The sequence below is a fragment of the Strongylocentrotus purpuratus genome, unplaced genomic scaffold (genome assembly GCF_000002235.5).
Source record: "Strongylocentrotus purpuratus isolate Spur 01 unplaced genomic scaffold, Spur_5.0 spur5_scaffold_6, whole genome shotgun sequence".
NCBI lineage: Eukaryota > Metazoa > Echinodermata > Echinoidea > Camarodonta > Strongylocentrotidae > Strongylocentrotus > Strongylocentrotus purpuratus.
Genome location: NW_022145612.1, coordinates 35,884,855 through 35,912,221, shown reverse-complemented (window position 1 = coordinate 35,912,221; position 27,367 = coordinate 35,884,855). Strand labels below are relative to the sequence as shown.

General features: G+C 36.8%; 1 protein-coding gene across 1 annotated transcript; it reads right to left on the bottom strand.

Annotated features, from left to right (window-relative positions):
- Nucleotides 1–2,762: 2,762 nt before the first annotated feature.
- On the bottom strand, nt 2,763–22,936 carry LOC587050 (B-cell receptor-associated protein 31). The gene is made up of 8 exons (XM_030972211.1): nt 22,860–22,936; nt 14,677–14,874; nt 14,191–14,291; nt 13,218–13,362; nt 12,346–12,481; nt 9,127–9,259; nt 6,465–6,565; nt 2,763–3,960 (listed from the first exon to the last, which is right to left on the bottom strand). Exons 2-8 carry the CDS (start codon nt 14,766–14,768, stop codon nt 3,922–3,924), a joined length of 747 nt encoding a protein of 248 aa, XP_030828071.1. The 5' UTR covers nt 14,769–14,874; nt 22,860–22,936; the 3' UTR covers nt 2,763–3,921.
- Nucleotides 22,937–27,367: the final 4,431 nt, after the last annotated feature.

Sequence of the window (27,367 nt, the reverse complement as noted above, 5' to 3'; positions counted from 1 at the left end):
AAAAAAACGCAAACGTAACGTAAGTCATCATTTATCACAAAAATACAGAACCGTCTAATTTGAATTATGATTTTGTTAATATAAAAATGTTCTGATGTATTACCTGTCTCGACCAACCTAAAAGTGGATCCCAGTGCAGTAGCAATTATAGAATGGAAAAGGGCTGGGGGGGGGGGGGGGGGTGCTCAACCCCCACAACCCGCCCTCCCCCAATTCAAAGTCTTCAAGCCACGCCTAAATATTTCTTGATTATAAACAAATTAGAAAATACCCCCCCCCCACAAAAAAAAAAAAAAAAAAAAAAAAAAAATGTATCTCATTTCTTCTAGAAACACATTAGTTCATATTCTGTCAATTTTTACATAATTTGTTATCTTTAATCATTATTTTTCCCCTCGTTTTTCTCAAATAGTCGCGTGATCTCGTAAAATACACCCATCAAGGGCAAGAATGAAAGGACTGTCTCTGTTTTAGCGTTGAAGGTGAGTCCTCTTCTCAGCTGATTGGGCACTGAACACAGAAACTATCCAGTCAGTTGACCACAACCACATCTGATCTAGTGAAATATATTTTCTTGAGACATCCAGTATAGTTTAAGCCAACATCATATATTAACAAAACTATCCTACTCTAGAATAAGTCTGAATGGACCACTTGTCAATGTATTACTTTCCCATCACAAAAACTGATATAGGTTAATTTCTTCATTAAGTATAGAACCACGATTGACATTCAATGCTTAATACATCAGGAGACAATCAACCTATGACACACGAAATCAATGTTTTAACAAGGTTTAACCCTATTTAGCCCGGGGGGAAGCCCCCCCCCCCCCTCGACATTTTTCACGATAATTTTTTAACGCATATAAATCTTGCACTGTAATTTTGTGACTTTTTTCTTTCGGTTCTTGCGCATCTTTTGAAAGAAATTTTTTGAAAATCGGACCAACCATTACAAAGTCACGTGTCCTTTTGACTTTGTAATGGTTGGTCCGATTTTCAAAAAAATTCAAAAAATGGCTCATTTTTGTGATTTGTGTACAAAACATATGGAAATCTCATTTTTCAAATAGAGAGATAAAACATTGGTTATTTGGTCTTGTTTATAGTTTAGGTGTTTATTTTGGGGTCAAAATAGTTGAATAATAGTTGGAAATGAAATAAAACAACAAAAACAATAAAATACATAAGTTAAAAAAACAAAGAAATACATAAGAAATTATCAAAACAATAGATAACATAGGGAATAACCCTGGTTATTCAATTTCTTGTGTTGTATTATTATTCCAAATGGTCTTACAAATATATGTAGTGAAAAAGAATGCTTAAATATTAATAATGTCTGATTTATGGGCAAAAATGTGAATTTTATGACCTTATTTGCATAAATTACCATAAATATGCAAATGAGTGAATTTTTCAAAAAATTGAAATTACCATAGTATTCTATACACTTCACTTGACATGTATGCCAATTTTCGCGGCGATCGGTCGTTTCACGGCTGAGATCATAGGGGGAGGGCTTTAGAAGCCCCCCCCCCCCCCCCCCCCCCCCCTGGGCTATGCAGTTTCAAAATAGCCCGGGCTAAATAGGGTTAAGGTAGTACTGGCCCTTATTTTTTAAAAACTTTTGAGCTTTACAAATATGATCATAAACTAGAAGGACCTTCAACTGCACAGTCGAAAATGATGCCTCCACCATAGAGCAATTTTACAAACCAAAACAGAAGCAATTTTAAAAATTCAAGTTTGATTGTAATCCATTAACAGATTCTCAGAATATATGTATGCCCTTTGATTTTGATAGTAATCCATCCATTTCAGTTTTAAAATATCATGAGTAGAAAATAGAATAAGAATATAGTGAGAATACTTGCTCATCTGAGTGCATTATAATAATAATAATAAAATTGGATATTTATAAAGCGCACATATCCACCCTGAATGGTGGTCAAGGCGCTCTGATGTTACCCTGGCTCTGCTAGGCTACCGATTTCGATGCTCACAGCATTCAAGGAATTCCTTTCTACAGGCACCCGTTTCACACCTGGGTGGAAAGTGGCAAATGTAGATTAATGTCTTGCCAAAGGACATGAGTGCCGCGGCGGGACTCAAACCGCAGTCGCTGTGATCCACAGTCTGACGACTTATCCACTAGACCACAAACCTCTACTTGTATACATTTAATACTACATGTAATTTACATAAAACAAGTGTGGCCAGGCACCACAAAGCTATAAAAAAATTGCCTGATATGATTTCATTTTAGTTTATGTCTGATTCTTAAAGAGAAGATTATCAGCTTTAAAATGGTATATAACTTGTCACAGCTGGAGGTAGCAGCGCCAAATAAATATGTGAATAATATCCAGTTTTATAGAAAAAGCTGTTTCAAATCAGTAGTCTATTCAAGCCCTCCGACTCACAAGGGGCTGTGCAAGGTGACAAAATGAGGATTACAGTTCTATAGACATTTCTGGGAAGGCATTATCAAATTGTCTTCAAACTTGGCACACCAATTCAGCACATCCTATTCTTTGTTTTGACCAGGTATCAATGAAACAGCTTTATCTATAAAAAAAGGTATAGATTTAAAATCTTTAAAAAGTAGAGACCAGTAGCCAGGGTCATACTCAAATTAACATTATTACAACAAAATTAAGATCAAACCAGGGACTTGGGATACAACTAACAAGTCCCTGATCAAACAACATAGGTCTACAAAAACTGCACCAAAATACTACTTTTTGACCTTTTTTTGAATTTTGGAATTACATAAAACTAAGTACAGTATACTATTTCAGGAAATACTAAAAACCAAAATCTGAGCAACCTTTACCTAATCCACCTCTAATGAGCCCGAACTTGAAATCACACCACCAACCTTTTTTCCTTTTTAGTTTGTGGTGCCTGGTCATTCAATTATACATTTTTCAAGATGAAGACTAGTAACCAGCTACAAACGGAAAAAGATTACCACCAATCTATACAACATACTACAATATGGTACTTAATCTATTCTTCTATCATTACTTGATTGCATTACCGGTATACAAACATAAGATAAATGGTAATTCTACATGAAGGAGAAAACTCCTTAACCAAATTAAAAGTTTATTAAAGGTATCGTTCAACAAATAAACCCATTACATACCCTAGAATAGTGTTACAAATACCCATTAGTGTTCAATGGCCAGTGTGTTATAAATTCATAAGAAAGTATAATTTTTGTAAAATGAACCAAATACATTTTTTCTTTTATGAAAGGGATAATGTTTGCCATTTGTAAAGTAATGTAATCAGTGAGAAGAACTCTCATCTGATAATGACAGAAAAAATGAATTCTGTAATCGCTATAAAGGTTTTGTAAAATATATTCAGTAACAAATTAAAGCCTACTAATACAGATAATATTAATATGTTATCAGGGTAGGGTCCCGGGGAGGGGGGTACTCACATATTAGGACAAACGGGGTGTGCCGCTCTAATGGGTAACTTTTTCACAAAAAAATTCCTAAACATGGGTCCCACTTGTAACAAAAATACCATTAAAAAAGGGTCTGTTTTTTCAAAATTTCAAAAATTTGCAGAATTTTTAGGTGTTTGCCAGGCAAACATCAGAAAAACACCAGAAAATTGTGAAAAAAATGAGCCCTAATAATGGGTAGGGGTTTCGAGGCTTGAGCGGCACACCCCTGTCCAAACCAAATCTGAGTATCCCCCCCGGGGGTAGGGTGACAGAATACGAGAAACTAATGTCAGCCCATTGATTTAGTTTAAGCAAGGTACATTTCTGTAACACTTTCTGTAGCAAGCTATACTGGCTCATCAGACAGGCACTTGATGACCCCCAATTCTACTCCTTATCTTCCACATCAACATTCTTGTCAATCTAGCTCTGCGACTCAAGTCAGTTGATCTATGAGTCTTTCTTCGTCTCCGAGGATGCCACTTGCTTCTGTCAAAAGTAAGAGAAAACAAAGAGATATTGATGAAAATAAGACCCAGTTAAGAGCAAGTCCAAAGTATTTGGTAATTTGGTGCTCCAAAATTATTATTATTATCATTATTTCATTGGCAATAAAGATAAATATGAAATCAGAAAACAGATAATTGAGCAAATATAGATAAAACAAAATGTTCTCCTTGACTAAAGAGACTGCCAATTTAGAATTCAAAGCCTTTTTGGTATGTCATTTGTTGACATTTCATTTAAGTACAATTCGAGTAGCCCATCTCTGTATTTCTTCCATCTTACTTGACAGTAATTTAGTATACAAATGCCATACCGGCTGATAATATTCAAATATAGGTACAACAATTGTCTTGAAAATATTAGTATTGCTATTGATGTGAATTTTTCTTGTAATACAACATTCATGAACAAGTATAGTTGATTGGTTGAGCACCATGTGCTTCAACCAATAGGCCTTGTCCATTATTGTTCTACTTATTTGACCGCTGGTCCACCCATAGAGTATAAAACACACTTGCTTACAATATATTTTATCACCTGATGAAGTGTAGCAGCGGCACACTAATTGTCGTGATCTTTTAGATCCCTTGTTGACCACACAGTGCGAGACAAACAAATGTCACTAGCAATATTATTTTCGAAAGTATAGTGAAGTTACAAACATAAGTTGAAATCCAATGTATCATTTTATTTGGTCTGACCCAAGCTCAAGTAGGGCTATCAATGTAATACAATCATCAGGTATACTTAAGTTTAGATGCAGTTGGTAATTTATGGCAAAACTAGATGGACCTTCGACCGCGCGCAGTGGAAAATGATGCCTCCGCCATGGAGCAATTTTGCAAACCAAAACAGAATCAAGCTATTTTTTGCATACATAATGAGCCCTGTGTCCTTTGACATTTGACCTTGTTACCCCCAAATTTAATCAGTTCATTGGCTCTGCAAGATAAATACATGACCTAAGTAGGGCAGGAATCCATCAATCAGTTCTTGAGATAACGCGATCACGAGCTACTTTGGCATACATAATGACCCCTGTGACCTTTGACCTTGTATCTCATGACCCAACTAGATGGACCTTCGACCGCGCGCTGTCGAACATGATGCCTCCGCCATGGAGCAATTTTACAAACCAAAACAGAAGCGAGCTATTTTTGTTTTGTTTTGTTGACATTTGACCTTGTTACCCCCAAATTTAATCCGTTCATAGTCTCTGCAAGATAAATACATGACCCAAGTTTGGCGGGAATCCATCAATGGGTTCTTGAGATAAAGCGATCGCGGGCTATTTTTGCATACATAATGAGTTCTGTGACCTTTGACCTTGGATCTCACGACCCCAAAATCTAAACTATTCATTGGCTCTGCAATATACATACATGACCCAAGTTTGGCGGGAATCCATCACTCGGTTCTTGAGATAACGCGATCACGAGAAGGGACGTACGGATGGACGGACAACCCGAAAACATAATGCCTCCGGCTATTTCGTAACGGAGGCATAAAAATGTAATCAGTTCAGTGGCTCTGCAAGATATATACATGACTCAAGTTTGGCGGGAATCCATCAATGGGTTCTTGAGATAACGCGATTACAAGCTATTTTTGCATACATAATGAACCCTGTGACCTTTGACCTTGCATCTCGTGACCCCAAAATCTAATCAGTTCATTGACTCTGCAAGATACATACATGACCCTAGTTTGGCGGGAATCCATCAATGGGTTCTTGAGATAACGCGATCACAAGCTAGTTTGCATACATAATGAGCCCTGTGACCTTTGATCTCGCGACCCCAAAATCTAATCAGTTCATTGGCTCTGCAAGATACATACATGACCCAAGTTTGGCAGGAATCCATCAATGGGTTCTTGAGATAACGTGATCACGAGAACGGGACGTACATGTATGTACGTACGGACATACGTACAGACGTAAGTACGGACGGACAACCCGAAAATATAATGCCCCCGGCTACTTTGTAGCGGAGGCATAAAAATAGCTTGGACTAATAGCTGTAGAGTGTTCACCAGCAATATGTTATATTTGGTAGACAGTTGGCTAGGGAGAGGGGGGGGGGGGGAATACCTTCTTGACACTAGCACTTTATCTCTGACACTGACTAAACACCCTAGTGTAATGTTCCAACATCGTACTTGTAACCTTTGTTACCTCCGATAGTAATCAGACACTCTATAGAGATGAGGGGATGAGGGCAACATCTAATATGTTTCATACACCAGCACTGAACTTTCTGATGTGAGTTTAATAGGTTATAAACATTTCAACACCATGTCCGTTACTAAGATTGCTATGATGGTAATTTAACATACTTGGTAGGGACAATGGGGTGGAGGGGGAAGGGGGCAAACTATGTGTATAGGTTTAAAATTCAGTACAGAGTCTCCATTAACAGCACTCAATCTGTAACACTAACTAACACCTTAAAAGAGTAAAACCCACTCCATCATTATCATCCTACCTGTAGTTTAGAATGTTCTTCCAATAATCTGTCATACTCGGCAGAGACTCCTTCAGCCTGCTTCTTCACTGCATCCATCTCTTTCTTCGACTTCTCCAATTCTGGTTGGAAGAAAAGAGAAAAAAAGAAAGGAAACATTACTCATTGCCTTTATATATTGACCAAGAGAAAAACAAGAGCATGTGCCTATTCATCTTTGGCCCGAGTCATCATGGTTTTAGGGTAACCATTTGACAGGAAAAAAGAGGTTAAAAATCCTCACTTCCATCAAACATGTGACATAATTTTGACAAGTTTGATTATATTCTTGAACAGCGCTCAAAATACACGGGGGCGGTGGGCGATTCGCCCCCGTAAGCTACATAATCGCCCCCGTCAGGTTGCTCACGGGGGCGATTGCAAAATTAAAAATCGCCCCCGTGGAATTTAAAATAAAGATTATCTTTTCTGTTATAACTTTAACACAATATTGAGTTTTAATTTTCAAACCTTAAACCAATGAAATGGAACTTAGATTAGCGTGCAAGATTTCTCGTTTTATGAGTATAGGCCTATTAATTATTACCGATTCAGCTCGCAGTGCAGTGCCGCCGTCAGCAGTGGTTATAGGCCTACTGCGCCGTTAGTAGCGGTATGTGTGCACGCTACCGCGCCATGTCTGCTGGAGCTGGAGGCGATCGCGCAAGGGCAGAAACATGGTCATGGAGAAGTTTTTCGTTGTGAAAGCGTTAACCCGCTGAAATCTGGTGATTTCAAATGACCAGCAAATAATGAACCTCGACCAGTAAATCAATATTAGGGACTTTTAGATTTGCACGATGAGAACGTGGACTGCAACGTGTGACCTCCTTTCAAGGCAGTGCCAGTGCTTAAAAGGACGTCAAATGTGACTGCCAGTGCACGTCCACGCAAATCTAAAAGTCCCTATTAAGAAGAAGAGGAAGACCAATATGTCGTGGAATGATATGGTAACATGGGCAGATCTACGGGGGGGGGGGGGGGGGAGTTAGGGGGTTTAACCCCCTCCTCCCACCCCGGCCCCTTTGGGCTGCCAAGTGAAAATGTGATATTAAAGTGGGGGGGGGGGGGGGATGCTGGAGAGGAGGACTACTCTATTTAATTTTTTTCAGGGGGGGGGGGGGGGGGAGTGAAGCGCCGTTTTAGCATGACTTTCTTTTCAACTCTTACTTTCACCTATCTCAGATAACCCAAGTTTTTGGTTGCTGCGTTATATGTAGTTGATAATGCATGATTAAAATAAAGAGAGAGAGAGAGAACCACCATCATTTTGCAATGCATTTCTTAGCGTCTCAACCCTAAAAAAATAGCAAAACTATTTTTGAGGAAAAGCATTATACTGAATTAAATAAAGAATAATAGCTTTATATTGGATCATACTAATACTGATACGGGCTAAAGACAATGTGGTATTTGTATAGAGGTATTCCAAAATGACATTCTGATAATCAACATTTGTTCTGGTATCATAAATGTATATACGCATAATACAACTGATCTTTATGATTTCTTAACGTGACATAGCTTCTTCTCCCCCTGCAAACAAAAAAGAAAACAAGGTTATTTAATAAAAGGATCATGCGACAAATAATCATTGTGATTCAAATTGATGCAAGGATTTTTTTTTAATAAGCAATGCTTTTCACCAGAATCTTCTTTGTAAAAACGACTTTTACAAATCTCAGCCATGCAAATCTGCCACTGTGTTGTAAGATCACTTTCAGATTAGGAGAAGTGTATTCTTTAATGAGTATTTTACATTGAATGGAACGTCTCAACTCAGTAAGCATGGCTGAGATTTGTAAAAGTTGTTTTTACAAAGAAGATTCGGGTGAATAGCAGTGCTTATTCAAACAAATATTCGCATCAATTTGAATCACAATCATTTTGTCGCTTAATCCCTTTTAATGACCTTGTTTTCTTTCTCGTTTGCAAGGGGAGAAGAAGATATGTCACGTTAAAGACATCATAAAGATCAGTGTTGTATGCGTTTATATTATATACACAGGCCAGTAACAGCTATGTAGCTTGTAAATTTGTAAGAGGGAAAATGCTGATTGAAATGATAATGATGAAATAGCAAATAATTGAGGAGTATCATAGGTACCAATTCAATGGATATTTGTATAAAAAAGAGCCCCCGTCAGTACTAAAAGAGCTCCCGTGAGAAGGCTTACGGGGGCTCTTTTTTGGGGGGAAGAGCCCCCGTGGACAAAAAATTAATTTGAGCCCTGTTCTTGAACCAATTTTAATCTTTTCTTTTTCCATGATAAACATAAAAAGCTGTGCTGATTAAATTAAAAAATTTAGGTATTTTCCAGAAGAAAAAAAAAATCATTGACTGTGTCCTAAACTACATACATTGCAGTTGCAACAGTAACAATAGATTTTCACCAACAATCCTTAATTTGAAAGAAAAAAAATTGTTTAGAACTTCTAACAATGAAGCTAACACACACAAACTCACACAAACACACACAGACAAGAGGCAGTGATGCTGGCTTAAAACATATTGTTGCGTATTTGCAATCTCCATCCGATTTTGCTGGAGGGCATTTTGGGAGGTGGTTTAATGCTTTGTGATGGAATAACTCTTAAGAATCAATTTTAGTCTTTTTAATCTGTATTTTATGACATCAATTACCTGCTTTTGAGCTTGCTAAATCGTCCCTGGTAGTCTTTAAGTCTTTGGCAACTTCACTGTCTGCAACTGCAGCGACGACGATGTCAGCCATAGAGCCTGAGCGTGAACGACGTTTAGTCTTGGTCTCCAGCTCCTTTTATCAAAAGAGAATCATATTATCCAATCATACCTTGCTTTGTCTGTTCTTTCATATTTCTTTCATTGTGCATATACAGATATCAATCTCAATATCTACATGTAGGGCAAGGGCAAGTATACATAATATACATTTTTATGCCTCCGCCACCGAAGGTGGTGCCGGAGGCATCATGTTTTCGGGTTGTCCGTCCGTACGTCCGTCCGTACGTCCGTCCGTACGTCCGTCCCGTTTGACCGTTATCACAATATCTCAAGAACCATTTAAGATTTAAACTTAAGACTCAGGAATAGTATTTATCACCATAGGAAGACAATCTGATTAGATTTTGGAGTACGTAGGTCAAAGGTCACAGGTCACAGAGGTCAACTTATGAAATTCCTTGTATTGAGTTTGTTAGCGCGATATCTCAAGAACCATTTGAGATTTAAACTTCAAACTTAAGGATAGTATGTATCACCATAGGAAGACGATCTGATTAGATTTTGGAGCACGTATGTCAAAGGTCAAGGGTCACAGAGGTCAACTTATGAAATTCCATACATTGAGATTGTTATCATGATATCTCAAGAACCACTGGAGATTTAAACTTCAAACTTAGTGATAGTGTGTATCACTATAGGAAAACAATCTGATTACATTTTGGAGCACGTAGGTCAAAGGTCAAGGGTCATAGAGGTCAACTTATGAAATTCCATACATTGAGATTGTTATCATAATATTTCAAGAACCACTGGAGATTTAAACTTCAAACTTAATGATAGTGTGTATCACCATAGGAAGACAATCTGATTAGATTTTGGAGCACGTAGGTCAAAGGTCAAGGGTCACAGAGGTCAACTTATGAAATTCCATACATTGAGATCGTTATCGCGATATCTCAAGAACCACTGGAGAATTTTCACTTCAAACTTAATGATAGTATGTATCACCATATCATAATATCTCAAGAACCACTGGAGATTTAAACTTCAAACTTAATGATAGTGTGTATCACCATAGGAAGACAATCTGATTAGATTTTGGAGCACATAGGTCAAAGGTCAAGGGTCACAGAGGTCAACTTATGAAATTCCATACATTGAGATTGTTATCATGATATCTCAAGAACCACTGGAGATTTAAACTCCAAACTTGTTTAAATTGCTCTATGGCGGAGGCATCATTTTCGACTGCGCGCAGTCAAAATTCCATCTAGTTTTCAATGTTCTAAAGCTGAAGAAAAAATACATATTCTAGAAATGTTGATATTTGGTTAATTAGGTGACTTCTGTTCATAGTCCTCTAAAAATGTGATACAAATACATTACCGATCAGATACTTGTCAATATCTAAATAATTTTTGATGTTCAATTCTGGATGATTTTGTTTTCCTGAGCTTCATTTGAATAATCTTTACAACATTACCTTAAGCTCTTTCTTTAGACAGCATACCCAGCAAAGCTATTCTAAGTTTCAGTCCAAATTTGCAAAATTGAGGTTAACAAAATAGTCATTTTCGAAGGTGATGAGGCATAATAGTTTCTGAATAAAAGTAGAACTTTGACTTCTCTAATGTCCTAAGTAAACAGCAATCTAATTAATTTCAACATGACAACTGCTAACTGATTTATTGTTAATTACATTTCTCCTTGTTTACAAATTTGGGGCTAACAAATTCAGTCCTAGTTGATTTCTTGTAGATTTCTCCATTGTCAAGATTGGGTTGTTGCATACCTGCTTGTGTAAATTTAAAACTCTTGTATTTCCTGTTCATATACAACCTGTCAATCACAAGTACTGGACAAATATCTCTCTACAATGATGTAAAACAGTTATCTCATACATTTGTTAAACCCATGCACATTGCCAAAGACAAGAAAAAAGACCTGGAAAGTTAATATTTAAAATGTTGACATGTTCATCACAGCTGACAAAATAATTTGATCATGAAAAAAATAAAAGCCATTTTCGATGCGAATTTATATTCACACTGTGGCACAAATCATTAAAAACTAGATGGAATTCGACTGCGCGCAGTTGAAAATGATGCCTCCGTCATAGAGCAATTTTACAAACCAAAACAGAACACATTTTTCGAATTCAAGTTCAATTGTAATCCATTAACAGGTTCTCAGAATATCGTGATTACAAGCGATTTCTCATATACATATATGACCCTTTGATCTTTGACCTCATGACCCTAAAATCTACTCAGTTCATTGGCTCTGCAAGATGTCCTGAGTTAAATAGTAATCCATCTGTCAGTTCTAATGAGAATGTGTTCACAAGCTATTTATGCATACATAATGAGCCCATGACCTTTGACCTTTGACCTTATGAACCAAGAATCTACTCAGTTCATTGGCTCTGCAAGTAACATACATGACCTAATTTTGGCAGGAATCCATCAATCGGTTCTTGAGAACGCGATCACGAGCTGTTTTTGCATACATAATGTGCGTTGTGGCCTTTGACCTTTGACCTCGTGACCCCAAAATCTAATCACATCATCAGTTCTGCAAGTAACATACATGACCTAAGTTTGGCAGCAATCCATCACTCGGTTCTTGAGATAACGCGATCACGAGCTGTTTTTGCATACATAATGAGCCCTGTGACCTTTGACCTTTAACCTCATGACCCCAAAATCTAATCAGTTCTTTGACTCTGCAAGATACATACATGACTAAAGTTTGGCAGGAATCCATCAATCGGTTCTTCAGATAACGCGATCACGAACTGTTTTTGCATACATAATGAGCCCTGTGACCTTTGACCTTTGACCTCGTAACCCCAAAATCTAATCGGTTCATCGGCTCTGCAAGATACATACATGACCAAAGTTTGGCAGGAATCCATCAATCGGTTCTTCAGATAACGCGATCACGAGAACGGGACGTACGTATGTACGTACGTACAGACGGACGGACGGACGGACAACCCAAAAACATAATGCCTCCGGCTACTTCGTAACGGAGGCATAAAAAAAATAGATGTCATACCAATGCCACGATCTGCAGATCCTGTTTCTCATAACTACTGTACATGGGCTAATTTTTAACAGTTTAGTTTAGAAGTACATGAATTTCTTAAAAACTGACCTTTTGTAGTTCATCCATCTCATCCATGAGTCTTTTGGCCTGATCTGATGCCCCCTGTGCTTGCTTGACTGATGCCTCGTTAGAAGCTATCAAAGTAGCTTCCTTAGAGATTAGGTTGCACATACGCTTCAATACACTGTAGGGGTGAAATTCAGATACAGAAAATATGTTAGTTTCTAACACACAGTAAATGCTATTATATCCTGAGAGCCCATTCAGACACATTAAAGGGCCTAAGGCAACATTGAGGAATAAGAGTTGTTGAACAAAGTGCCCTTCACATTCCTGTTTCTTATCAAATACAGATCAGTCAGAATTGGAGAACTTTTGTGCAAAGCTATGTTCCTTGCCCGTCAAAGGAATGCCTCTTACCTGTAACCAATCATTTACAAGCAAAATTATGCAGTCATTTATAGTTTTTAGGTAGATTATTGCATCATGAATGAATGGCATTTATTCATCATTCTCCTTCCGAAACGCTACACCAGCTTATAGGACAGGTAAGTGTGATAGCAAGCAAAGAGGGAGATTATAAATTTATATTAGTTTATTGTGCAAAAAATAGCAAATTCACAGATTTTTTTTTTTTAAAGAGCATATTATCTTTGAAAGGTCAATATGATTACCCGTTTCTTGGCCCTGTCATATAAAGAGGTGTGTATGATCCAAATGGAAAATCAAATGCTAAGAGGCTTCTAATCAATTCAACTGACTACAGAGCAAAGAAAGGGTAACATATTTACATTATTAAAGCGACATGGTGGTTTCAGATATTCATTTTATGCCAAATACATGTTTATGTCATACATTATAACAAGTGATAGTAACTGAAGTTCTGACATTAACTTGACAGGAAAAAGAAAGATACTCACATGAAGAGGAAGAAGGCAAATCCAGCCACATAAAAGTTCCTCTGTGCTCTGAACAGCTTCATATTGAGGATGGCCTCTGCATTAGGTATAGCCACATCAAGTTCATCTTTGGCATCTGTATACTTGCTTACTTCTCTCACTGAATCTGAAAAATAAGAAAACAGTTTTTACTGAATATTATCTATTTATCTATTATTTCTGTATAATGATATAAATACATATCATTTAGATATCAGATCAAATGGTGCATAAACACATACAAGATACTTCAGAAATTATCTTGTCCTTGAAATCCCCCCCCCCCCTTTTCAAGCCATTGTACCAAAACAACATTATATAGTACACAAATATGTACATGTAACCTTCTACACACAGTAGGACATTATATTTCAAGACACACTTACACTGTAGGACTAGATCAAACTCTATCTCTGTGTACTGAACAGAAGCAGAACCCTTGAGGACATGTGTTGATCGCTTAAGGCAAAGTGACTTCTTAACATTTAAATAGCGCCAAGCCGCCAACACAGTACCAACTACAAAACATTTCCTGACATGAATAAAATCCTCAACTGTAAATTAAAAAATTGTCCCAAAAGATTTTAAATAAAATTCTTAAAAGTTTACAAATTCATATGTACTTATTGAGAGAGATTGAGTGATGATATCCTTGCCAACCCTTCCCCCTTAGCAACAAGTGAGTAGACAATTAAGGCGCGTTCATATACACTGTATGCCACGGTAAACCATAGCGGGTTTTTGTTGTTGTACTAAATGAATGGATATTTGGACAAATAAAGTAGATATATGCAACAATGGTGCTATGTATACTCACTTATTTTTGCGTTATAGGATTAAAAAATTGGGAATAGCAGAAAGTTTAAGTATGCTTTTAAACAAAACACAAAGTAAACAGTCATTGTTTACTTGAACTGTATGAACAAGCCTTCACTGCTAAAATCAGTAGACTTACCAAGGAATAGCAAGACAAGGATGAAGAGAAAGACATTGAAATAGATGTATGCATAGGCTGTGATAGACTTCACTATTCCAGAATTAAAGAATCTCTGCCACCTATATCAAAATAAAGAAATAGAAAACAAAACATAGTAATACATGTAAATGTACAAATTTCAAGGTTTCCTTTAATTTTGACCGATTCATGCTTTTCATCACAATCTGCCAATTAATTAATGTCAATAGTAGAACAGAGAGAAAAGATTGAATACATATACCTAGCTACACTTTTAATATATATATCTGTAAAGCGCTTAGGCATATCGTCGGATCAATGTATTGAGCACTATTATAAACACAGAATATTATTATTATTATTATTATATTGAATTTGAAATAAATCATTAGAGTGTCTACCTTTGCAGATTGGCATAGATTGTTTGTGAATTTTGTGATCAAACTGTTGAAAAACATAATATTTCAAAAATATTTTGATTCTCACATGTATGGCTTGATGAATGGGAGCATTAGCAGGATAAGGGCAAAAACCTCCAGATATAGGAAGGCTGCCACAAATGTCCACTGTAGTGTCATGGTGTTTCTGTCTGGTATACTTCCTTCAAGATTCCTCAAGGAGTATTTGGAATACTTGTCTGTCTTCTGTTTCCTGAAGAGATGGTAGGGGTCTAGAAGATGTTATCTGTAATTGTAAAAGGTAAATAGAGATGGGAAAGTACTAGATAATAAAATATACATGCATTGCCAAACTAGGTGGACTACCTGATATCCTATGTATAAATGTGTATTGCATTTGAAATCTCTGTTAACTATGCATATACCTATCAATTAAATGACTTCACAAATAATGCATACTGGTACTTAATTCAATCTGACCGATATTTCATCACATACGAATAAATCAAAAACTTCTTTATAATTCACTTGGGGATTAGTTTGTTCCAAAATATAATTGCTATATTCTATCAATTAATAATTTAACTAAAATTTAAAAATATGGGGACTTCAATAATTTTTTAGAATAACCCAACACGCTGTTAATTTATCCAAGTTCTAATATATACAGATAGGGAAGTTCTGTAATGGGGAAGTTCTATCCCTGAACTTTGTTTAAAAGTGAGTGAGACGGACTTGTTCAAGCCTCTTATATATATCCAGTCTATGCGAACGTAGGGGAAAACTTATGCAACTAAAGAGTACGTAAATGTACAGCGCTTTGCGCCTTAAAGGGATAGTTGAGTTCTGTTTTCAGACTGCAAATGCCTTCAAAGTGTATGGTTATTGCTCTCATTCTTATCTAGTATGACATTTCTAGTGCCCTTTTAGAACCTAAAATTGCTATGAAGGTAATTTTAGACCCCAAAATGTGTGAAATTTAGCCAATACGATCATACCAATTCAGCTCCACTTTCAAAAAAATACCGTGACCGTTAATTAATTATTTAATTAAAATAACAATACATGGGACGGCTGGTTGCAGGGTTGGCATATTTTCTGCTTCTTCTCCGAAGTGCCTTCCCCCTTGGGGTACTACTCAAAATATATTATGGATTGTATATTATCAAGGTTCTATGGAGAGGAAAGATCCCCTCTGAGTCAAACGTATTCAGAAAAAGAAAAAAAAATTAGTCACAATTTTCTGTCTGATTTTTTCAAACTGTCACCAGTCTGCTTCTCTGATTTGCCTGAAACCACCCCGCCTTTTACTCACTGAACCAGCTGAAACTGCCCGTCTGTTTTTAACGCACTATAGTATCCGTTCTAGGATCTACCGCTATAATGTTATATACGTGCGTAATCCTTTACGATGTCTATAGTAGGATTCTGCATAGAAAAATAGCGCATGTTTCATACTGTTCAGAACAATTACATGAGAGCAATATTGCAACACCTTCCCGTGAGTAATAGACCATCTTTACAAAATCTCAGGTTGCTAATGGGTTAAGGTTGGATAATTGCCATTGTAATTCTTATCACTATCTTGTTCTTTTTTTTATATCATTCCATGCTGTATTTGTATGTTTGAATGTTTTTATGAAGAGAGTGTTAAATAAACTTTGAATTTGAATTTGAATTTGAATTTGAAATATGAATATTTACAAATATTTGTCCACCTTTGCTAGTACGCTTGTTGGGGAAATTTTACACCTGATATATTTCTGTCTAAAATCCTCCTAGCTTGCTGTTTGAAAAAGCATATTATACAATGGTGAGAGGGCTGGGTATACAATCATCTACATCCATTCACACATTGAGACGATTTAGGTCAAATAGATGTTCATCTTTTCTGTACACTGTTTGATTTTAAGATCAGCATTTCTCAATGAAACAAACACTGTACTGTGGTGCAGCTAGTTAAGCAAATAGACTCATTCCATAAAGAATTCAACATTTTCCCATCTTAAAAATCAAGTGTGGACTGTGGTACTGGTAGAATTCTCCTTACCGCATACACTGTAGTTAAAAGCAAGCCTAAGTAAATGGCGCTCTATTTTTAATAGCGAAATTGCCAGGATTTTGTAGTTGCATGACATCTGGTCAAAATTCATTCAAACTTTCACCAGTCTGTTTTTTTTATTTTTCTGCTTTCTTTTAGAGTAGTTTGTAGCTAAGTATGGATTTTTCTGCCGGGACCTGCATCAAGTCAATTTCTTCTTATACCCCCTTCACATACAGTTGTACACTGATTTTCCTTACAAGTTCTTACGGATCGCCAACTCATAGTCAATCGCAAGCATCCGTAAATAACTCGCTGGTATCCGTAAATAGCTTGTCACAACTTGCAACAACTCGCAGATACTCGTAAGGATCCGTGAAAGGAGAGGCAATTTTTTGACATGTCAAAAATCTTCTTACGATTGTCCACGGATTTATTTGTTCGTAAATAACTTGTAAATAGGTCATAACAATCCGTAAGTATCGTAAACCGCTCGCATCAACACGTTACCATCCGTAAACTGCTTGCAAGAATACGTAAATGACTTGTAAAGATTTTCTCTAACGATTTGTTTCGGTTGGTTTACGTTCACGATTTGTTTACGGATTATTAACAGATTACTTACGGATCATTTCCGGATTGTTACAAGTGCTTACGTGTTGTTTACGATTTCATTTGGGTCGTGTTACAATGGCTTTATGGATTGTTACGAGTTATTGCGAGCACACTACGTGTAGTTACGAGTACTGTACAAATAGATACGTATAATTTAAGTATTCTTACGTATCGTTTTTGTTTTGGGGGAAAGGTATAAAAGCTGCGAATTTGAACACTTCATTTTCAGTTGTTATTTTTTGGTTAAATTCGTAAGGACTCGTAAATACTCGTAACTAACTCATAACAACACATTAACAGGTCGTTACTAACACGTAAGTTGCTCGAAGGTATCCGTGACAACTCCTAACAAATCGTGGAATTCTGCCATAAGTATATTGTAATAACTCGTAATAATCCTTAACAAACCGTAAATAGCTCGTAATAACTCGTAACAAATCTTAAATCGGTCGTAAAAGTGGCCAAATCGTAAGGATCCGTAAAAGATCCGTGAATTTGTGCGATCCGTAAGGACTCGTAAGAAAAATCTGTGTATGTGAGGGGGGTATTAGAGATAAAAACCAGAAGATCCAGGTGAAGTTGGAGAAGGAGAAGGTGATGGTGAGGGGCACGGCGGGGCACTGGATGCCGACGCCGTGCGTGAGGGTGAACAGGTTGAAATGGTCGGATTTGGAGCTTGGTAGTACGAGGACAGTGTTGGTGATGTAGTACCATTTCAATGCCAGATGAATAAAGACTTAATAATTTAGATTGGTGAGATAAGTTTTATTTATTGAAATTGAAGGGAGCACTGCTACTGACTTAGAATTAGACTTTATAAATTACTCCACTATTGAGTATGGTAGATTGTATGGACTGCACTAAGTGCAATAGATTGCTAACTTTATTTATTAGCAGATCAGACTAACATTCAGCAAACTTTATTTACACAAGAAAAAGTAAGATTTCAGACGAGAATTGAAGTAAGCAATCACATTTCACATTTTGTCTTATTCAGACAAGTACGGGTCTTGTTATTTGTATGAGCATTCAACATTTGCTTGCATCGAGCTAGTCTCGGTAAGCTCAGCACTCACAAGATAGGCTCTGCGCGATACTTCCCGGTTTGCGCTTCACCCAATGACGTCATCAAATCGGCCAAAATAATTCTCACAAATCTTCCGTTTGAACATGATCCATAGTACAATTTTCTGAGCAGCCGTTCTCTTAAAATTGAAAGGGATAAACTAAGCGCTGTTGTTTTTCATGCACTATAAGCTTGAAAAAGGTATAATTCAACAAATTTCTAATTTCTATTTTAGTTCGGTATTCTTAAAAAGTTTCATACTTGCAAATTCCACTGCTTGCAGTGCTTTGGACAGTAGACTATGGCCCCTGTTACACATGCGTCAGCTTTTAAACAAATTCCACTGCTTTCAGTGCTTTGGACAGTGGACTATGGCCCCTGTTACACATGTGTCAGCTTTTAAGCAAATTCCACTGCTTTCAGTGCTTTGGACAATGGACTATGGCCCGTTACACATGTGTTGGCTTTTGAAGCCGGCTCCGGATGCGGCCTCACGCCTGCAATTTAAAGCCACATCGAGATCATCAATTCCCTGTTACACATAACTCGGGCCCGCAATTTTGACCGCTGCACAATAGGCCTACAAGTACATACCAATGGTGGGTTGCGGGCGGGCGCGGCCGGCGCGCGCCTGTGTGAAGTTATCTACCGTAATGTCTCAGATCCTCATTACGATAGATAACATCACACAGGCACGCGCCCGCCTGCAAACCACCATCGGTATGCACTTGTATTGTGTAGCGGGTTGCCGTGAAACCTGTGAAAAAGTGAACCATCACTGTTTTTCCGAAAAATACTCCAAAAATGACAAGAAAATTGACATGAAACAGGTTAAAAACATAACGACTTTTAACTCATGATCTTTATTTGGACATTTAATGAATATTTACTTCATTTTGGGTATGTTTTAGTAGGGTATCTCCACGCCAGAGTTACGGGTCAAATTTTGGATAGGTTTCTGAACAAGCGCCACAGAGACTCTACTCTAGAGTCTAGCCTGTATGTAGGGAGGCCAATGCTCAGGCGTAAGGCTTCTACACCTACGATTTGTGCGCTCGTCGTCCACTTAAAAAAATTAGCAAGGAGAAAAAAATTATGTAAAAATTAAAATTGATGAAAATGAGAAAAGAAAATACAATTATACATTTCACAACATACCTATAATCACGGATCTGTAACAGTCTTTCACCATTTGTTGACGATCTTGCAGATTTTGACGTATTTTAATCCAATAATTGTTGTAGCAGAAGACCATGACGGGCGCGCACAACCGACTAAGAAAATCCTGGAGGTTTGCTCACTAAAAACCTTCTCATTGGCAGAAGGTAGACCCTAAAAATATGGGATCTGTTTTGAGTAAAGAACTTTTGATAGAGATCAACATTTCAGATGTTCACAATTGTCACTTCTAACAACTAGAAAATATAAAGAAAAAAGATTATATCTTTTTAAATACAGATTTTTACCAACTGAACATTCGAAGGTAGATAGAGTACGATGTTTATGTCAATCTTGCGTTGGTTTGAGCCCCATAGCTACAGCCATCTCAAAATGAGAAGAAAAACTGTGAACAGTGCTGTCATTGTTCTAGCCAAATATGGAAGTCTTGCGACATCATAGTATCAATATGTATGAGCTCCGGTCATATCGCGCGCCAGACAAATCTCTCGTAGTCTCACACACAGTACCTTATTCTCACAGCACTATAGACTTGAGTGTCGAGCTCGTGCAGTAAATCATGCATGAGAAATGTTTAAAAAACAGATATTTCAGTAAAAAATGTCTACGTGAGCAGTCTATACTACAATTGAGAAGTTCGGTTGAAAAGACATGATTGGATGATGTGTTGTCACGTATAGCCGAAGAAGAAGAAGGAGAGAGAGTGAGAGAGAGAGAGATCCAGGTAGCTAGCTAACTAGGTACGTACATGCGAGGTGCATGCATAGTATCATTCCGGGGATTAAATAATATGATGTGCTGATTTTGGAGGTCGTTCTTGTTGATTGTACAGTAGATCTCAGACTGAAATCATAAGGAATACTCATGAGGAAATCAAGTTATTGGAATACACATCTAAGGTAAATATCAATGAATTATATCTATTTCTTTCCTGCCAATTTTGATATCTCTTCTTCATTTTTCAACCATCGCCTTCAGCTCGTAGTAGTAGAAGATGTAATCGTTCGCACATTGATGGCTGGATTTCAGCCTGGATCGGGGCTTGCCTGCATGTCGGTGTGTATGTGTGCGACCGATTCAAGGCTAGCCGCTGTTGAGTGATTGTACTTTTGCGCGAAGTTTTAAACTTCATCATGAACTTTGTTCGGACAATGACACGCCCATTCCCTCGGGCCTGTCTAATTATGAACGTAATTTTGCGACATGAAATATAATTGTTTCAAGGCTCTTACGTACGGATAGGCGTAGAAGGAAATGGCTACAAAAGAGCTGGATATCTCCTATTTTATGGAACTTAAGGAGTCGGCAGATAGGTGAGTTGTCTTAGTGAAAGAAAATGCTTTCTTTTAATCTTTGTTTTATTATAAACAAATTAGTAATTAAAAAGTTAGATTTGGGCATTGGCCTCCCTATTGTATGAAGGGGTGACCAAAGTTCGCGGATATTTTTCTTTTCTTGCACATTACAAAATATCCAGATCAACATATATCATGTTTGATACGTAATTTATCATATAATCAGATTAAAATGACATTCCAAGGCTGTATTTACTTCAAACCAATGATAAGATGAAAATATCGGAAGGCTTACCACTACCGGCGTCTGTCAAAAAGTGTGACCTAAGTTCGCGCATATTTACTGCCCTCTTGTGATGGGCGTTACATATTTAAACATTCCAAAAAGGGACATAGCTTCGATCAGAAGCCGAACTTTATATTGAAACTTTGAAAAAGATAAATAATTCTCTCTATCATTGAAATTTTGCCCGAAAAAAATACCTTGTTAAATCTTTCAAATAAAAGACAATATTTTTCAATGTTTATGTGTTGATGACAGTATAGTCCCTATCTGCATGTCATTTATTTGTTTAAAAAGCTTATCCTGTGTCTCCTTTTTATATGTCAGCCATACATGAGTTCTCACTCTTTTCTCTCTTTGTCTCTCCACTTTCCCCTTTTAAATTGTATTCTTACGAAACCCATAGATTCATTGTAATTCACAAACACAGATACGGTGGAAGCAGGTGCGAAGGTTCCGTTTTTGGCGTAAGAAATTGGAATTTTATCATTATTTTTCGGAGTCAATCCCTCTAATAAACTGATTTTCATATAAAAAAAACACAATTTTTTATGATAAAAAGCGTGAAAAAGCTAACTTATTCACATTTTTATGTCGCATTTTGACCTTTGGAGTTTTCGACGGTGCTCAAAGATTTCGTTGTCTCAGTCCCACACAGGCATCGCGTATCGTTCTCCTGTTATAAGCACTTTTAGTGTTAGTATGGCGGTGTGACCAAAGTTCGCGCGTGACCAAAGTTCGCTTTCTCAAAAAATCGGTAAGATTTCGAAAATCTGATATCACCAATGGAAAGAGGGTCATAAAATTACCCAGAAACGAAATTTTCTTTAGAATTGGGTGCGAAATTGTGAAAATATTGACAAAAGATCCGCAAATTTTGCAGTTATTTGCGTCCGTTCTGAAAAATTATCAACTTACCGATAAGGGTCTGGAAATCTTCATTTTGAGATCCGAAATCCTCAAAATTGTTAGTTAAGAGTGGTACTAACTGATTGTACGATATCTTGCCTTGCAAATTATGATATTACCTTATTTTTGATGGATCGCATTTTTTGATAAATCAACTGTAAACCACCGTGCGTGAAGTTAGGTCTCATTGTTTTTATGACTTTTTTAGGTGCAGCGCGCACGCACGATCGGACATCGGACATCCTTCGACGGTAAATTTTTCTAGTTGAACCAATCTGTAGTAGACCTAAAAAACTTTGCTGTCCATTTGGTAATAATTGAAATAAATAAAGTTGTGTAGAATGTGAGAAATCATGGATCGAATATCACATTTTGTAGTATATTCTAAAATGTCCGCGAACTTTGGTCACCCCTTCATGCGCGAACTATGGTCACGCGCGAACTTTGGTCACACCACCATATGTTTTGCAGTGTTTAATGTGTTTATTAGGCGTAGAAGCATTACGCACAGGTATTGGCCACCCTACTCAAGTCAAATCTAAATCTCAAGTCAAATGTTTGGTGCCAAATGTTTGTGTGGCCACATTTAAATAATACCATAGGGCTCCCCATCAGCGTGGGCGTGTCCATCGGAGTATCGTGTCCAACTTCTCGGGAAACTCTGGGGCGGGCAAGTACGGTGTACCGCCCTGTACCCGAACAATATTGACTAGATTTTCTAGATCATCTAGCTAGACTCTGTAGACATGTTACTCAACTTCAAAAATCGACTAAAATGACCAAATCACACATAAATGACAAAGTCCCAGCGAGAATAAAATAAATAATTCCAAAGAGTATTCAAATGTGATTAACGATCAAGTACAGGTTTGTGAATTCTTACCCTTTCGCAAGGTGAAACTTTCTGAATTATAAAGCGGACATCATGCAGATCATGAACATGATAGTTGACTTTGGAAATTGGGATCACTAGCTGCGCGCGCGCACCGGAAGATGTTTGTGCTACGTGTACGACTCACTAGCACAACGAGTTCAGATTATTATGCAATATGTCAGAAATAATGCCCCCTCGGTGTCATCATCTTGCATGGACAATCTGAAATTAAGAACAAAACAAACTTTTTAATTGCCGTTTTTGGTATAACACACATTCCTGTTATAAAAAGTCAAAATTTCTAAACCTGAAAATCGCTGAAGAAAATTTGGAGGTCATAATGTCCGTTCAAAATAATAGTCACTGTTGCCACAAACCTGCACAAATTTCCCTTGGTTATAATTTTCCTTTAAGTACATCAGCGGTTTCTACCCGCAATCATATATTTGTTTTAATCTCCCACGGTATAGTTGGATTCATCTCCCTCTAATTTATATGTAAGCTACCTTTTCCTCCTTTCTCAGCTCTTCCTCGATGTGTATGCTTTCAGATCGAGTCCTTTTCTCCCCCCCCCCCCCCCAATTTTTTTTTATCTACTTATAATGTAGACTAGCTCCTCCTTCCCCTTCCTCCCCTCACTTTATCTCTGTCCCTTCATGCAACCTTCCCTCTCGACCCCCTTTTTCTCTCATACACACACTCTGAATCTCTTTCTCTCCTATACCCTCCCATTCCCCGTCTATTTTTTGACCCTGGATGTTAATATATTACCCTCCCCTTTTTGTATAACGTTTCTCTTCCTTTCTATCTCTCCCTCCCCCCAAGTTCCCCATGCTGCCCTCCTCAGTTCTGTAAGAGTTTGCCTCTCATTCCCTCCTCTCTCTCTCTCCCCCCCCCCCCTTTCTCTCATCCCATTCCCCTCCCCTTCCCTCCTCTTCCCTCTCTCTCTCCCTTATACTCCCCTTCATCTTTTATCTTCTATACACCATTACTATCATTATATATAGCACATAAAAGCCTCCAGTCAATTTTGATGTTCAATGGTTCATCTGACCTGTATTCTCTCAGTACTGCAGCTAACTCCGCTTCGGATGTCATATTATTTACAAGAATGACAAGTTATAAATACAATTTCTTACATTCACAGATTTCTACATCTCAACTCAACAAAACTTACACACAAATCAATTCAAATATGTCATGTGTTACCATTTACTGATGTAAAGTTGAAATTTTGATTTAGATTTTGATTTCATACGTTTCCTTGATGGCAGACATTCATGTGACATTATGAATATGACACAACCAATCAAACACTGTTTAGATGAAAAGAACAAGAGGGAAACAGATTTCACATCAGATGAATTAGATTAATTATCAACAGGATACAGTAATAACATGATGGATATGGACTATGGATTTTGACAGGTTTCCAGGTTAGGTTTTGACATGTATACAGTACTTGTCTTAAAATGCATGTCACCATAATCTTAAAGCATACCTCCATTTTTTCCAACAGACACTGTCTATGTAGAAGTTTGCAGACTGGTGAAACCCTTACCTGTGCTGCAATCAAAATCATTTGAACTCTTTTTGGTTGAATATCTGGCTATCAGACCTTATCCTGCTCAATGGAAAGACCAACATATCCAAGAGGAGTGTTCAGATTTCCCCAAGGTTCACATTCTGAAACACAAATTTCCCATACCAAGGGGTTCATAATTCCCAAAGTAAATTAGGGTTCTTTATTCAGAACATTTGTTGCATTACTCAAAAGGTTATTTATCTGAAAGTTCATGATTCTAAAATAGGTAAGGGTTAGTGATTCCTAAAATGATAATGGGGCTTGTATCATTTTTGGAGCTACACATGTATAAACCTTCATACTACCTTCATGGTAACTAACCAACAGAGTTACAAACCTTTGGAAAAAGCGTCTGATTAATAATTCAGATTAAAAATACTTGGGAAATATGACGATTCAGAAAATTGACATGTAATCTCTACCTACATCTATAGTGTCAAATCTCAAAACATTGCCTCTTGATCGACTACATTTAGTATATACTGGAAGAAAAATGTAAATAATGTGAACAGTAACAATCAATCATGATAATTAGAGACAGGACTAAAGTAGGGCGCAAAGTTTGAGTGAAAATTGTTTTGAACATCTATTAACAACGACAAATAATATAAATCCTTTTTTGTCAAAGGACAGCCATTACATTAATTTAATTTGACAATCTTTTTTTTTAAATTCACTTTATTATTTTCTTTACGTCTATTGCTAAAGGTGCTCAGAAAAAGGCAAATATACCTACAGTTAGAGTACAAGAACATTGCCCATAACTGTGTTGAGAATAGTGTCTATTTTTAATTCTCCAGCTTTACCACTTTGATGAAGGGCAGTCAACTTTTAACTTTAGAAAAGTTTATTATAGTAATAGGTGACATAGTCAACTCATAATATTACATGAATCTCAGAGGGCACATAAACAAAATATTTCTTGATTTAATGAGAAAGCTTATCTCTTCATAATTTTGGTTTTTACAAGGTCCCATTTGGACAGCAAAACTGTGAGAAACCCTATTCAGTGACGGAAGACATTTTTGCCCATTAGGCATAATTTTTTTTAAAATCACAAATTCATTACTGAAACATAAAGTCCTGAAAACAACAACAAAATACTTATCACTGAAGCAGAATCTATTGCCTAAACTTCTGAAGCATACATTCTTGTATGAAGGGGAAATATTCCATTCTAAAAAAAGAATTTTTCTGATTCCTCTTTACGGTCACAAACAAGAACAACCGACTAAGACTTTAAAATACATACAGGTGAGGTACATGTCATAAATTATGGGCAATTTACAATTTGTTATACCTTCAGGAAAGACAGGTTTGGAGCTGAAAATCTCTTCCTTTTAACAATGGACTTCAAATTCTTTGCAACAAAAAGTAACATTGGTTCACAAAAGAAAATGTCCTGATAACTTCCAGCTAACCAAGAAAGAAGAAAGAACAAAATTGTTTCAATACCCAATGGATGAGAAATACCTCCAACCAAATGAAACTATTCAGTCAATTTACAGGGGACAAGTTATTTTTGGTAATGGTAGTTTGTGCATTCCCCAATTCGATTCAGTACCATGATATCTAACAACAAATATGCAATCATATTCATGGGTGCTACAGCAAAGTTACATTCATTCATTTCTATTATCCTGGCTAGAGTTTCATATGGTTAAACAAATTGTATGAAACACACAAGAAGTGTACACAAATTGTCAACTAGAAAATGTAAAAATTGCTATATAAATGGTCAATGAAAGCCCACACAAAACATATAATATTACCTTTTTCTCATCATAGCTTATAATACCTGAATCACCACACTAAACACCTCATGATATTTTTTTTAATTTCTCTCTTTAAATGAAGTACCAATTAAATTCAAATATCAGAGCCTGGAATTTTATTGTCACACCTGTACACATATTTACTGATGGTAGTATGGTGGGGTTTGATTGCCGGTCTCCATTTTATCTTTAACAATTCTGTATCCCTCTTGTATGAAAAAAGGGAAGAAAACACATACAAAATTCAGCGTATATATCAGCAACATACCCCATAATTTATAAATCAACATGTATTGAATCTTGCCACCTAAGGTGCCATAATACAGATAAGAAAAAGCAAAAAAAACTAATGCTGAATGCAGGCTGTATGACATCATTATAACTTCATATAATGTTAACCTTTGCAATCTATGTAATGTGAGGAGGAAATACAAGCAAGAGGCTGTGTGCCTACATATGTATGGAATTTGCAATATATTACTAATCAAATCAAAAGGTTGTTATGGTAGCAATTATGCACAAGGCATACCGGTATATCATCTTCAAAATGCTGCATATTGGGACACATTGGCAACTATGTGTTGCAACTTTCCAGCACCTCTCTCTTTTGTTTTGAAGTTATGATTTGGTAAATATCCTTTTCCTAGAAGTTAATGAAGAAATAGATCTATTTCATACAGGATTGTGTAAAAGATATTTGCCAAAAGCAATTATTGTATCTACGGTGCTTGTATAAATAAAGTATTTTTAAACAGGTTATTTTTTTTTTTTAAATAGAGAAAATAGATATTTACAATTTGTTTATACTACAGAACAAATGGGAGAGGTGCTCAACAGGTCCATCAGCGTTGCCAGATTTCATTTGATCAAGTACAAATTTAAAAGTTCATGAATTTCTTATTCTCAATAGGTCCTCCTAAATCTTCAGCTGAACAGTTTCTCTCGTGTTTATCATCATCATCATCATCAACTTCAGGTGGCGCTGTAAAGCGCTGCTGTCTTCACGAGAGCATGCCATGCAACTCTTTCACCTGCCATTTGTGTTGCACCTTTCATTCCTTGTCCAGACACTTTCTTGATATCATGTTTATACTTTTATTAAAACTTAATATCAGGGTGGATTTCCCTTATAAAGCTGAGTTATGAATACAGAGTCA